Genomic DNA, 16,044 nt, shown 5'->3' with positions numbered 1-16,044 from the left:
ATTTCACATCTGAATATGATGCCAATTAAGCAAGTTGGAATCTTTCAGCAATTTTATTTAATATAACTCAATTATAAACATTTCACACTCATATCAAGCAGAGATTTATGTGAGTATCAACATCCTATTACAACCAATTCCTTATAATCTTGCTTCAGTAACATTGCCTGAGTTCCAGATCTTCATTTTGTTCATGCTTAAACAATATTAGGACCATTTGTTAAAACAGCTTCTGCCAGATTGTATCCTACATTCATCATGCTAAAAGTGAATGCAAAATAATTCAAAGCGAAATCATATCCTCAGTGTTTCATCAATTCTTTTGTTATAACTCAAATTTAAATATAATTGATTTAAATATTGCAATAATCTAATATCATCCAGGCAGAAATAATTAATCAAACATTCAAATTACCTATACAATAATCATTAATAGTAATATTCATGTTACTACTGAGGTACAATATATGAAACACTGCACATTTCGATCATCATTCATGCCACCCGGAATGATTGCATTAAGTCAGGCAATCCAGAAGCGCTCACCTTGAAGAAAAAGTCCAATGGCTGGCTGTAAATATATGTGATAAATTTGAGAGCACCCGTGTGGTTCATACAAACATTTTGGTTATAGAATCAACAAACTTCCCATAGAGGACTGCTCCCAAATTCAATTTGCATGTAGTTGGAAATTGCAGGGTTTCGGTGTAGGACACTCAGTACTGAACCAACCATCTCTTAATGAAAAAACATCAGGAAATTAAAGCAAAAGTCTACCTTGACTCTTTCTAACCATCACTGCCTGCTGCTTTGGTTTCCACTCACTGCTGGGGTCTCTTAGTGGAGATTTATTTTGCATTGCACAATATATAAAAAGTTTATCATATGTAAATATACAGAATAAAACAAACAAATTGGGGTAAGAAAAAAATTGATGCATTGTGTCAGAGTCCCAAACTCTATTCCCCATTCAGCACTGTAGCCTCTTAAGTGCCTAGCAGTGGAGTTATGTGCCCATGAATGAATTACATAAAGAAGTCTCTTGATGTTCTTTACAATTTTCTTGCAGTTCTTCGTCTTGGATGTTGTCATTAACTTCCGCCGCCTCAGCGAGGGTGACCTTTTCACTCAGCTCCGGAAGATAGCCAAAATGGCCGAGAACGAAGAGGAGCGGCTGCCGGCCATTGGTCTTCTGACGTCTGACGGAAGGACAGAGTGGGCAGAGTCCAGGACCGTCCTCATGAAAGGTTAGGCACAGATGCATCCATCCATCCATCCCAGCCATCCTTTCATCGGCAACAGGCTGCTGCCACTCTTCCCAGGGTGGGTGCACAGCTCTAGAACCAAGGAAACATCTCTCATAAACTATACATGAAACAAGCATGAGTACATTATGTAAGCAAACAAATATATATAACTTGTCACCTCACAGCCAATGAAAGCCACAGCCAATGAAAGATAAGGGCAATCATTGACCTACCTCTATTCTTCTAGATGTGGGTGGAAAGCTGCAAAGTGCTTCAAAGTAGGAAAATAGACACCCCAAACCTGTTCCATGAAGGGAGAAATCGATCAACACTGTATTGCTTCATATTGGCCACTGGATAATAGCAATTGAAGGGTTTTCTGTGGACCGTGTTAAGCTTTGCAATCATATATTTCACTCATGGTTTGTGTATATCTCAGTAAACACCATGAAGTGCTAGCTTAGTACCACTTAGAAGCACGGGAAGGCTAGCAGGTGTGAAGTAGAAGCGTAATGGTGCGGGAAGACAAGGTTAGGAACCATGTGCTGCAGAAACACGTGGATCTTTAAGCTTGCCTGACCATCAGAGGGTCACGATCGCGACACAGATACTTTGATAGTGATTTTCAAAAGTAAGAGCCTTGGTGTTGAAGATCTCTACCTCAATAACACAGTACTACAGGAATGTGGGAGTCATGCATGTCATGGGAAGGTGTCTGGTTGATCATGTTAAGACGATAGAGAGGTACCTGACCAGGCATGGCTTTGTGGGTCAAGCAGAGCATCCTAAAATTGAAGAAATGTCTTGTCAGCAACCAGTGTAAACCCATGTTCTGTCCACTATTGGTGCTGAGTTCATTTTAATTAAATAAGCTTGCTGAATGGTAGGTAGTGATGGCTGGAATCTGCAGACACAGGGAATGTGTGAATATTAACTGTACATGTAGAGCATGTGCTGCTATGTGCTTGACAAGGACTACAGGCTGGACCCAGCACACATGGGTTGGGCTGTTTTGATTTGCCAGGCCAGCCCACGCAAATGGGTGCCTTACCGACTCCTCATACATGGAGACAATGTAAGGTGCTCCAGATGATTCCTGTGAATCAATCCAAGGTTACTGGTGCATGCCTTAAGTAAGAACAAAGCTCAATATGCTTGCTCATAGGCTGCCCCGCTTGAATAAGAGAAATTAGACCCTGAGGCTTATTTGCAGGCCCCTATTGGCAGAGATTCTATACAGCAGGGGGCTGTCCCCTTCCACTCTCCAGATGTTTTGGACTACTACTCCCATGATCTCTCTACATTGACTGTGATGAATAGTGCTGATGGGAGTTGTAGTCCAAATCATCTGGAGAGTCAAAGGTCGCAGACCCATACTCTACAAGAACATTCAAGTAGAGAAGTGCCCTTATTTTCCTTGGTAAGGTCGGCCTTTTAAAAACACAATATTTCGGAGCGTTAAATGCAGGTGCCACAGACTCTCCAGCAAATCTCGGTGGCAGCTTTGGTCATCTGCCAAACATATGCCAGGTGCTCCCTGCCAGTTAATCTGTGAATTAACCCTTGGGTGGGCCTTCAGGACCTCATGAACTTTCCTACATGTGTAGGTTTTCTCACCATTCTATAAAAGTATGCCGCGTTTCTTTTCCTGTAATGGTAGTCCTGGTAAGGGAATGTGCCCCTCCCGTCCCAGGCAGTTCATATTCTATGGTGGGGGATTCCTTGTTGGAAGTAGGTTGCAATGAAACAACAGTCCCAGGAACTGGAGGAAAAAGGCAGTCACAAAAGGATAGTCTGAGGACTTCTCAGGTTCTTATCAGTGGATTAATGCACATCATAGCACTACAAAGTGATACTCGTCTGGACATTTTCTTTGCAGGAATTGATAGCTATCTTCAGTGTACGAGGGGCACCGCATCTAAAATATAAAATTAAACCTTTCTCTCTTCCAACACACATGAACTAAAATAGATATGAAAGGTTGGTGCTAGCATTTGTCATCCCAAAACCAGACTGTGGTATGTGGTATGTGGAAGTCTTCCAGCTGCAATGACACATATCTCAAACAATGTCCCTTTTCCTATATTATGCTGTGTATGGCCCAATTCCTGATAAATGTATTTTTTCATAGAAAACTGCCACCCACCTAGAAATCGGGATCAGGCAGTGAGGAGTCACAATGAGCTGAATGGAAAGTGAGGCAATCTCCATCCTTAGAGAGTGCACATTGGTGGGAATTGGGCATGATCAACCGGGACATTCTGCCCTTCTCCTCCTATGTGAAGTAGATACATGGTAGGATGAAAGTGGGATAAGGCCTTATATCTCTGATCTGACCAAAATCACTTGTGACCCTATCTTAATTGATTTTGCGACTAAGGTCGGAGAGATGCCAGATTGATGTGGCAATAATGGCAACAATGCAGAAATCTTGCCCAGGCATTCTGAGGGTGCAGTGGTGTCCATCCATGTAAGCTAGACACTCTATTTAAGTTCAAAGATTTTCTCCAACCACAATTATTTAAATAAGATAGGATGGATTTTATGTGGACGAGGAAGCTAGCTGGAGAAAATTCCGACATTTTGCTCTGTGTGTTTTTAGGCACATGGTGCCATATGGTAGTTTGGACTCTACAAAGGACACAGAAACAATATGAAGATCAAAACGAAGGGTTACCGAGGTGTTTCACAAAGAATTGGGTTAAATGGTGACTCAAGAAATGGGTCAAAATGGCAAGCTGTCCGTTTGCTCCAAGTTCTATAAATAGAGATTAAATATCTCTCAAAAGCTTCTCTAGGTCTCTCTCCGGCACCATGCACAATCTCCTGGCCAAGTGAAGATTCTCTGTGAGTGGGCAGTTAGTTTGCACCTTCGTCTTCTCCGACTGGTTCTTTCGGACAATGACTGCATTGCTCCCAGTTGTTTCTGTGGATGACCAAGAAGTTCACGGGCTCCACAGTCTTCACTAAAGGGGAGGCTGAGTGTGAAGTTGAACAGGCTCATGTTTAGGCTCCCGACCACCTCCCTGAACAGGGGTCTTCATTTCACAACCCAACCAGAGTGCTATCACTGGCCTCCTTGCTGCCCCGATGTGAGCTCATGTGCATGTTCCCCTCATCCTTACTCCTGGCATGCCTCTCCCATGTTCCACCATGTGCCTATTTCTATTTCCACCATACTCACGAAACCTGTAGGTGTGGGGCATATGCCATAATATCTCCACCCACCTCCCCCCCAGTCTTCTGCATAGCTCTCTTTCTCCACAGCTTCTCCATTCATTACCTTCTCTGCTGATCTTGATATTCACTCCTCCTAGTCTGTTCCTCCTTTCACGAGCACAACCCCTGCACTTCTCTTCTCCCAATCCTTATACTTCTCTTCACCACCTCTTTCTCAGCTCCTCATCTCTCCAACACCTCCTTGGATCCTCTTGTCACCTCCTCCTCCACTGTAAGTCTAATGTATTCCCCTACCACCTTTACTCCTCCTGCAACCTGCTTCTCCTCATATCTTACTCTCTCTGCTCCTTTCTTTGCTCCCCCTGCCTCTTCTTCCTCACCCTGTCTCCAAACGTGCACACACATCCCACCCAAACACCCACAAACAAATGCTCTTTGGACTGGGATCCCTTTCATATGCCCTTGCCCCCCTCCCCTTGAGCCTGGCTCCCAGTGAGGGTTCTACACATCTGTGTTATTTCTCTATCTAGTGCAGGGTTGGACGTTCTCTAATTGACTCTTTATTTCAGGTGTGTCTATTTGATTTGTGCGGGCCTTCCACGTCCGTCAGGCCAAGCCTATCTCATGCCAGTTCTTCATGTTTGATTGAGTGTGAGTCTCATGGATTGTTCACCTGCACTCAAGACCAGTAATTGGTGTTACCTTTCTGTTTGTAGAGCACTTTTTTCACGTAGCAAATCAAGTACTTTTCAACCATGGCGCCCATCAGGTTCCTAACTTCACTAGCACAGTCTGCAATATTGCTTAAAGGACAGGATATATGGGTATCAATGAGATGAGCGCCAGCATTCTCACCTGGGTGTTGTAGGTGTGAGACACCACTCCCGGCCCATCATCACGTAGCTGGGAGGAGTACCAGACTCTCATGGTGACCATCACACACACCGCATCAGTCAGGCAGGGAACATCATCAGAATGGCCAGAGAAAAGGTCTTCAGCTAGCCCATGATGCCAATTCCAGCTACCGCTGCTACCCCCACTCCCCACCTCTAATCCCCTGCGTCTGTCCCAGATTTACAACCTCCCCATTGCTTTGCAGCCAGGTTCCTGCTTTATAAATGCTGTGTATACATGCATGCTAGTTCTATGTCCAAAAGTATGATGTTGTTCAATCATTGGATTGTCAGAAGCAGAATCAAAAACAAATACAGGAGACCTGCCAATACAAACAGAGCAAAACCTACAAAGTCATCATACCAGAGAGCGATCGAGACTTTCAAAACTGGGTTTCCATCTTTTGTGCATTGATTAATGCAGTATATCAAATGATATGTATACATTTAAATGCATAATGAGCCCCACTGCTATTGTCAATGTTGATGAAACTGGACTACGCATGAACATGCACTTTTACAGCAGTAATCAAAGGAGGGAAGACGCGCCAGGGGAGGTCATCAGTTACACTTCTCCCTCTGTGACACACAAATAGGGCACGAGGATGGGCAAGCCAGTCCAGAATATTTGCTTACATATAGACAGGAGAACATGTGATTTCAAAATGATGAAAGATTCCTCGTGTATATACTGCAGATGATGTATGTCCTGCTACTCAACTTGATCTCCTTTTCCCAGAACATCTCCCTTCTTCTCCTTCAAACAGCCTTTAAAAAAACTTGAACAAATAAAAAAGCATCCTTTTTTGTATACATTGGTTCACCAGAATAGTTAGTAATAACGTTGTGGAGATATCGTGGGACCCGTAGTCTCGCGAGATCTCACGCGCAGAGAGCGAGGAAGCTCCCGTGAGCGTGAACAGGAGAAGCTGGAGCAGAGGGCACGGAGCAGGCCCAACTCCCGGTGCTCCTTTTGATAACAGAAATTTTTCATTTTATAGAGTCCATCCTATATGTTGCATCCAGTATTGTTGAGGGCTTGTTGCCCCTGAGTTCATGTATGGTGTGTGAACTGCATTATTAAAGATGCTGATGGAGCCTCAATAAAGGAGTTCAACCAGCAACACTGAAGTCTACCGTGCATCATTATACAACAAACGTGTGCTCTTGTATAGCACTTCCTGCTGGATCTCTCTGTCTTTTAAGGGATTGATTAACAAGTGTCTTTAATATACCCCCTTTTAATAGTTCTAGATTTACTGGCATCGGAAGGATGAAAGGCTAAATCAGCCCTTCTACAGGATTCAAACTTGAAAGGCGCTTGTTGCCATGGAGACCAGCGCTTTACTCATGAGCTACCCGCCTGGAACTGTGGCCAAAAGTAAAGCCTTCGATCCATTCCGGACAAGCCTTTTTGCTTGGAGAGCAATACATTGATAGCTAGTGCCATTTAATGAATAACTTCAAAATTCACTGTAAAAATACCAATACATCAACTAAAATTCCCAACTCATCCTAGCTGCATAAGATGTGAAAAGGCTTATGAAAACCTTATCATACTGCATCAACACGTAGTCACCAAAACACTACATGGTGAGCACTAGTGTGAGTATAATGTAGCGTCAGTACACACAGATGTGTAACTGCCGTTGTGTGTGCGCTATATCCTGCGAAGCAGCTGATGCTGTAGGCGATCAGCACTGAGGGATCTACCCCTCCAAGTGGCACCCACGAGGGGCACCGCCAATGAGGTATGTGCAATTGTGCCCCGCAACACCACGAGGCGCCGTTCCCCCATCCATCGACATCACAAAATGGCCGCCGCACTTCAGAGCTCGCATTTGTTTATTCTGGTTGCCTAGCAACCCAGCCTGCACTGCATTGATAGGCCGCGTAAGGTAAACTGGAGGCGGAAGCCGGCCCGCCTCACCAAAGGCCCACAGTACGTAAGGCCCCTACCTGTCCGCACCGGCAGCACGGCGTAGGACATTGCTCTCTTAACGATCTCCCATTCAACCATCTTCTCCAGTCTGGTGAAACTATCATTTTCAGCGCTCACAAAAGTCGGCCCACCTTTGTGCCTGTGTCTGCAATCTGCCAGACCCCCCTGTCTGCCACACGCCACGCCAGGTAACCTCTAAGCCTCTTATAACACTATCACTGAGGCGCATGACTCATGTCTTTCTGGCCATTATTACCACGCCTTGCTCGTGATACATTAGAAATGGCAGACAGTGCACCATAACCCTGCTTACTGTTGGTTCGCCCTACAAATTGCATGTAGATTGTTTGAAACGGTCTGGTCTAACGGCCACATTAGCAAATTATATCCCGGGCAGCCATGACCTGTTCGGCACCCCTAGAACTGCATTTAGTTTGTTGTCACCTGCTTGACTCGTGGCAATACTAGCCACTTAGTAACTGCATCTAGACTGTTGTAATTTGCCTGACTACTGCCTCTTAGCTGCATATTTATCACCTAAGTGCATTGGTTGCTCAAAATTGATTCTAGATGACCCATTGCTCGCGTATATAGCAATTAACCTCACTCTCAGTTCCTGCATGTCACTGCACTCCTATTATTGAATCTCATTCTGATTTTTGTGCTGTACATTGTACCTCCCATAGTCACCAGTGTTGTAGGCCTTTCCAGTACTCTCCAGTCACTAGTGTTTTAGGTCTCTGTGCTAAAGTCGAACCTTGATGTCAGTTTGTTTGAATACCTTCATTGCATCTCTACAACTTAAATGCACTGAAATGTACCAAATGTTAGCTCATTGTACTTCCCTGCCATCAGTGTCTTAGGCGTCTCTTGTGCTTTCCAGTCACTAGTGTTTTAAGAGACTGTACTAAAATCAAATCTAGATGTCAGTATGCTTGAACACCCTTACATCAAGGTTTCTAAATGCTTGTTCACTGTACCTCCCAGTCATTAACGACCCAGGCATATCACTGAAGCATCTACGACCATACTTAATGTCTAGACGCCAGCTCACAGTATGCTCCAGGCATAGTCAGAAAGTATCCCCTGCTTGTCTCGCCAAAGTCACCTTGACCCTAATACTCTTCACCGCTATATACAGTATAATGGCCTCTACTCTCAAAACCAGCCCTCCTAAGGACAGAAAACTGAGACTTAGGTCCAGACTACCTAGTATCTATGAACCAGTAGGAAACCACCAGAATAATGCCAACAGACGCACTACCACCCAACCTAAAAACCTGTACCGTTCAGTCATAGATATAGATACAGATACCCTACCACCTAAAACCTGTCAAACTAGCAAACTCAATAGTTCTCTAACACTACTAGGATCTCTCATTAATGCAAGATCAGTGGTGGCCCATGCCGCAGAAATTGCTGACATCCTAAATAATGACAATCTGGACCTATTGGCCATAACTGAGACTTGGCTTCACGAGGCTGCAAGACCAACACTAATGCTAGCAGTGCCCGATAATTATCAAATTCTCAGAGCTGACAGGCCTAATGCCAGAGGCGGTGGACTAGTCATCATCTGCAAATCTACCCACCCCATCAGACTAACCACATCAGTCTCCTACTCATCCTGTGAAGTACTCACAGCCAAAATGCTCCTCTCTAACAACTGCATGCTCTCAGTCCACTTAATATATAGACCCCCAGGGCCTCTAGGCACCTTTGAAGACGATTTAACCAGCCTTATAGCCAACAACGCTAAAGACCACACCCAAACCCTACTATTGGGAGACTTTAACCTCGGCTTTAATAAAACTGACAATAAACACGCAGAGTCAGTTGCAGCCCTGCTCAAGGACCACGGCCTTGATCAAAAAGTCCTCTCTCCCACCCACATCAAAGGAAGGACCCTTGATTGAGTATCGGAACTAAACTGCAACATTAGCATCACTGATATTGCTCCACAAACATGGACGGAGCCATTATCTAATAACCTTCTCTGCCACTCTAGATCTCCTTAGCCCCAATATTAACAACATGGCTCCCCCTCTCCCGACCAGAAGTAAGAAATACATGACTGCTGATAACATTATCCCTATCCTCCTTCCAGCCATATCGGGATTGGAAAGTAACAACCCGGACACATTGATGAATATTTTCAATGATGCTATGACCAAAGCATTAGACGCAGTTGCTCCAGCCAAATTACGTAAAGCTAAACAGGAATCCCACTTAAATGCCTGGTTTACACCCCACCTCAAATCTCTGAGACTACAAAAAAGAAAGCTCCAATCCATCTGGCGTCACTCACCCACTGAATACAACAAAAACAACCTCACCGAATTTGCCAAATCTTACAAAAAAGAAATTATCAAAACCAAGAAGAACACATTTAATGACAGGATGGCAAAAGCCAACTCTAATACTAAAGAGCTCTTCGCTATCCTCGGCGAACTGGAATCCCCTATTCAACCAATCGACATTGCCCCTAAAAATCAGGTTTGGTGCACAAACATACAAAATGCCCTTGTTAACAAAATTTCCTTGCTTCAATGTAAAATTGCTATAAAAAAAAGGCCACACTACCACCACTGGACCATCAAACACCCCAATCTCAGGAGAATAAGACTACTGCACCGTTTAGATTCAAGTCCATCTCCATAATTGACACAGAAAAAATAATACTCTCCCTCAAACCCTCAAATTGTAAGGGCGACTCTTGCCCAGCACAATTAATAAAGGACACAGCTAGAGATCTAGCTCCCTTCATTTCCAAGCTCATAAACTCCTCCTTTAAATCCAACACGGTACCCACCAACCTCAAAGAATCATGGGTCCTCCCATTACTAAAAAAACAAACTCTGGACCCCACCATCCCCACCAATTACAGACCTATCACCACAGTGCCTTTTCTACTTAAAATCCTAGACAGAGCTGCCTACATACAAATCCAGGATTACCTTGAAGCTAACCACCTGCTTGGCTCACGGCAATCTGGCTTCCGCCCACTCCATGGCACGGAAACAGCTCTGTTAGACCTCAAGACACAAATTGAGGAACTTAATGATAACGGGAAAACAGCCCTACTACTCTTACTGGACTTGCCGGCTGCTTTCGACTTGGTGGACCATGCAGTCTTATGTAACCACCTCGATTCTGCCGCCAACTTCACCGGAGATGCCAAAACCTGGGTCCAATCTTTCTTAGCAAATCGCACCATGCGAGTCTTTTCCACTTCCGACTCAGCTGACCCCATAAAAATAACCTGTGGTGTCCCACAAGGATCCTGTGTCTCCCCCACCATGTACAATATCTTCACCAAGTCTTTGTTTGACAAGTTGGACAGACTGGTTGTCATCTACACTAACTACGCAGATGACACCCAGATCCTCATACCCCTTTCGGGCGACTATGAGACAGACTCAGCCTTGGTGAACAAGATATACACCCTCATTCAGGCATGGATGGCCTCACATGACCTCTGCCTGAACGACGATAAAACGGAGTTACTAATCCTAGGCTCTGTAGCCAACATCCAAAAAGTATGCCCAAACTACACATCCTTCAGCATTGATAACAACCCTATCAAAGTGATGTCTGTGGTTAAAACCCTTGGATTCTATCTGGACTCCTCCCTCTCCCTCAAGAAGCAGGTCAACTCCCTCACCTCTTCTACTACCTACACCTGCAAACTCATCCGTGCATCCAGACCATACCTGTCCAGTGCCAGCTGCATCACCTTAGCTAACGCACTTAACATGTCTAGGTTAGACTACTGCAACGCCCTGTACTCTGGAGCCAATAAATACATTGCATACAAACTTCAAAGACTACAGAATAATGCCCTGAGAGCAGCACTAAATATCCCCCACAGAGAGCACATCACTAACTGCAGGAAAGAGGTCAACTGGCAAAAAATAACAGACAGAATCCTACTTAAAACAGCATCCCTCATATCTAAATGTCTAAACAACCTAGCCCCCCTGTATCTAATAGAAAAAATGAATAGGAAAATGTCCACGCGACCCAGGAGATCTGCCAACACCTTCAAACTAGAGATTCCAAGGTTTGAACGCTCTACCGTGGGAGGAACTAGCTTCCCTGTCAAAGCTGCTCACGGCTGGAACAAACTACCACTCAACCTTAGAACTGAACAACCGTACCCAAAATTCAGGCACAAGATAATCAAGTGGCTGCGCGCCAATGACACATAACTTGACTTACACCTAGCTTACTCCCACCTTTGCCATTACCTACCTTTTGCCTGGACATCCTAAGACATGCCCTGTTCCTGGGCACATGTTTGTATATATCTGTGTATATATTTGCTTCTTTTCTTCTTTTTTTGCCGTTTGTGTTTTATAGGCATATGCCTGTTTATAGTCTTACATTTACCTGCCCTTCTTGCTTTTGTGTTGTATATACTCATGCCAGATACTGTAACAAGCTTAAGTTTTCATGTAAACTGTTGCGCCCGGCTACCCATGGGTTTGGCGCGCATTACCAAATAAACAAACAAACAAACAAACAAACCCCTATGCCACAGAGTGTCTTGTTGCATATTTATAAGGTCCCTTTTCTTAAGAACCATTTTCAAGGGATTTTATCGCTAACATTCACTGATGATAACCAAATTCAAGCATTATGGATCGAACAAATATAGATGTGCCAACAAGCAATAAAGTTGGCACAATAATTTCTACAGTAAATCATTTAGGTCTATTTGATGGATTACTGATATTAAATCCTTCCTTAACCTTTCCCTGAATCAAGGGTCAGCAACCTGTAGCCCACCAGATGCTTTGGACTACTACTCCCATGATCCCCCACCATTGACTTTGCTGGGTTTGGCTGATTGGAGTTGTATCAAAAACATCTGGAGACCCAAAAGATTGCAGACCTGGCTGTAAAAGTTGATAACATACACATAACTGTCTCTTGTTTCATCTCCCATAATGCCTTCATAATAGTCAGATTATCGCATTGAATGATGTCCGTGCAGAGGATTAAAGCAATATCATCAAAGAATATTGCTAAAGTTTTCACACGGGAGCCATATTGTTTGAATGGGACTCTGATCTACACTCAAGTATTCTGACAAAGCAAGAGATTTAAAATATACATAATAAGCTCTTAAACGTTTTACAATATAGACTCCAAAGGCCTAATTGAAGATATATGAGCGCTACCGGTTTGGGCACCACTGAATAAACGCAAAGTGGTCAGCAACATTTTCCTCTCAAAATGTCCAGTACGCAATGAAATGCTCCACCCCAGAGATGGGCTCCATATAACCATTTCATCAGTAATTTTTAATTATACAGGGCCTTATCACGAGTTGGGCAGTATCCCGGCTGTAATACTGGCAACCTGTAATAGCATTAGTGCCCACCGATCCATCGATATCACGGGTTGGGCGTTAACGGTAAATCCCCATTATTCATTGGGTTCATTGGATCCAATGGGCCATTTTCGATGCTAATACTGCGGGCTAATACAATAATACCACCGAAAACAGGGCGCTAAATGGGATTTTCACCTCCAGAAAAAAAGCAGGAGGTAAATCAGCCCATTTAGCATCCAACCCGTGATGGGGCCAACCCTTAAATGCGACGCTAATACCGTTACCGCCAGATTTAATGGCTACAGCCCAAATCATGATGAGGCCCACAATCTTAGTCAAGGATTTGGAGATGGACCCAGTGCTGGTGGAAAAACGTATTTATAACCCTTAAAAGAAAGACATTAGGACAGTGGGTGATAATGTGAGTGTTCCAACTGATATTTAGAGTAAACATTAGGTACACGATATTTAAAATATGAAACAGGTAGATGTTTAATGTTATGCATTCGCAAAGGACCATGTAATTTCTCTTCTAGTGGGACTGCTGTCTGGGACTAGCCACCTGCATGGTGTGCCTAAGTAACTTCAGCTCATGACATCCTTTCCTAACAGGTCAGCGCCCTGATGCTTGCGAGCTGCTGGCGCTTTATAAGCAAACAAATAAAATAAATAAATTAAATAAATGATAGATGTGAACGCTCAGAGATTATTGATTTTATCTCTGTCTCTGCTCTTCCAAAACTTGCATTTTCTTTTACTGCAAAAGCAAAGTGTACTAGATCTGTTTCAGGATTATGAGGCCTGTGTTGTCTTAAAGTAAGCAACCACACATATTTTTTTAAAATATGCAAGATTTCATCCTTACGAGTTTGCCTTTGTGCTTTAAAAACTGACACTGCTTTTCTTGTTGCTTACAATGATGACTAAGGGCATAGTCAGCAGTGGACATCTTATGTATTTATTTAATGTTGATGTTTTATATAGCGCTGTTTGTTGAAATAGCTGCTCCACATCGCTAGAAGGTGGGTGCATTGGTGGAAAGTCTAGGATGAGGGGTAGAAAGGTAAATGGGTGGGTGGGCAGCATTTCATTCAAAGCCTGTTTACAAGCTGAATCTTTGGAGGTCCAGTGCAATGTCTAAATGAAACAGAGGGAAGTGGTTTTCACAAGCATTCCAGCCCTTCTTTAGGCTGGATCCAGGTAAGAGACATGCTCTCCCGGGCTAGTGAAAGTCCCCACACTGACTAATGAAGTAAGAGTGAAAGATGTGTAGCAAGTGTGAAAATATCTCAATTGAGGAGCTACTCACTTATTTTATTAGATGAGGCGAATTCTGGGAATCCCTACGCCCTTAGGACTTCAACTGATGAATTACAATATTGGCCATTATCCGTGGATCCTCAGCTTAGAAGAAAGTGGGTGTACAGCACTCAGCTGGGGGGACTGACTCCTGACAATATAATGATTTCCAGTGGCAATGAGGATGTACATATAGGTACTACTTTATGACCCATAACTGCATAGGCAACTACCCCAAAGGAAGTGCCAGGGAGTGGCATGGGAAAGGCAAACCAGATGCTGGGGAACAGAGACACAGTTACAGCTTCGATGGCTTTCCGCAAGCATTTTCCCATACATTTCCTTCCATAGCATATGGTGCTCCACCATAGCGGAAGTCTTTTTTCCCTGACTATGGTCCAATGACCCAACCTATTACCCCACGAATGAACGTGGAGAGAGATGACGTTTTCATCGTCAGCAGTACTGTGAGTGAGTCGGATAGGAGTCCGAGGAATACTGACATGCAGTTAGGAGCAGAAGGACCCTGGATAATCCAGTAGGAGAGATCGATGGTGAAAAGCAATTCTGAAACTGAGCTGGTCATGGATGAGAACACCTTACAGATGGCAGTAGCCTGAGGCAAAATAGAGCGAAGGCAAGAATAGGGAGACTTCAGGCACTGGGGCGTACTTGAGATGCCCAAGGGGACCGTGACAAACCTATTCACACAAGTCAGCAGACCAGGAGACAAGGAGAAGGTGATGCCCAGAACTGAGACAGAGCCAAGGGTTCATGGGCGGGCACTTGAAGCAAGAGGCAGAAGCTCGGACAAAAACCCTGAGATGGAGGATAAGCTGCTTGTGCCAAACCATGGTGCATTTAATCCACTAAGAAAATGGACACTGAGAGAAATGCATTCTGGGACTTGAAGCTGGAGCAGGGATCAAGTCCTAAAAATAAAAGTGGGGGGACTCACCAGAAACGCAATGGGATGTGTTGTCACCAGAAAATAGCATATCAAGGTGAAATATGCACATTTCATTAAATTGGCTTTGCATAACCATCCAATTTCCACAGGACGAATGGCATTTGGCTTCAATAAAATCAACACACACAAAACCAAGAGAGGATATTTTCTTCTAATCATTTTTTGAAGGTGTGCATGTTTTAAACTCCAAGAACCAATACAAATGTTTTCCCTGGAACATGCAGTCCCGAAATGGGACATTTCACCTGGTTTGTTATTTATCAGGTTATATAGTGCAGTGGTGAAGTGTCCGGCCTGCAAACTTTGTGACTGCGATCCCCGAGGTCGCTTTAATTCCTAACTTCAAAGAAGACTTTCATTGTTTCTAATTTTAGCTGGGGGGGGCTGAGTCCACCCTCTGAAAAAAAAGGGTGGACTCAGTCCACCTGCGTGTACCCTCGACTTGAGCCCTGAGCTGGAGTCCTAAGAGAGCATAAGGGCAGTGCCATTAAACAGAAAATGTGCAATCCTTAAATGGCAGAAAAAACTCCTAAAGCATATTGAGAAAGTGAAGCCAAGGTATTTGACGAGATTTTAAGGTGGGGTATTTGGGCATTAAATGATTTTTGGGGAGTAAAAAGTAATTCCATTTCCAATTGGGCTATTTTTTAGGTGACAAAAATATATTTTAACTCTAAAACAGATATCTTTCTAAGCCATACTTCTTTGCAACTCGAAATTCATGAAAATGAAAAGATGCAGATTCAGATCAGGCGGTAATAATATTAGCACTCCTTCCTGTGGCACTGCTCTTCTCATACCACGGATCCTTGGAGATAGGTGGCAGTAGGAAGGGGGCAGGCTCCTATGCGTCAGTTCTACTGTCTATATTTATTGCAGGGAGTATTTGTCTTTTTAGGGAGTAAAGGGGGTTGCTATCGGGCAGAAATGTAGGGACCGGTGAACCTAAAGTACAGCACTGCCTGGGGATTGAAAGACTAGCTCACCAGTGCCTCAAAAACAATCTGGAGAAGAACCTTTGTAACATCTCCACTCTGAAAACTCAAGTCCCGAAGTACCTGCTATGCCCATCTCAGCCTTTCATCCTGTCTTGAACGATACATTGAGTACACCTAAGCAGAGGCGCAGCCAGGATCGTCTTGCAAGTGGGGCCTGAAGCTAATGTAGTTGAG

At 43.9% G+C, this 16,044-nt stretch overlaps 1 protein-coding gene across 1 annotated transcript in view; it reads left to right on the top strand.

The window, feature by feature from the left end:
• Window positions 1-16,044, top strand: part of CHAT (choline O-acetyltransferase) — a 692,169-nt gene that overhangs the window by 359,137 nt on the left and 316,988 nt on the right. The window contains exon 7 of the mRNA XM_069610814.1: window positions 1,070-1,247. Within this exon, the coding sequence (XP_069466915.1) occupies window positions 1,070-1,247 (178 nt within the window). The remainder of the gene's footprint in view (window positions 1-1,069; window positions 1,248-16,044) is intronic.

Source organism: Ambystoma mexicanum, chromosome 8 (genome assembly GCF_040938575.1).
Source record: "Ambystoma mexicanum isolate Mex_15411 chromosome 8, UKY_AmexF1_1, whole genome shotgun sequence".
Lineage (NCBI taxonomy): Eukaryota > Metazoa > Chordata > Amphibia > Caudata > Ambystomatidae > Ambystoma > Ambystoma mexicanum.
This window is presented reverse-complemented; position numbering and strand designations above follow the sequence as displayed.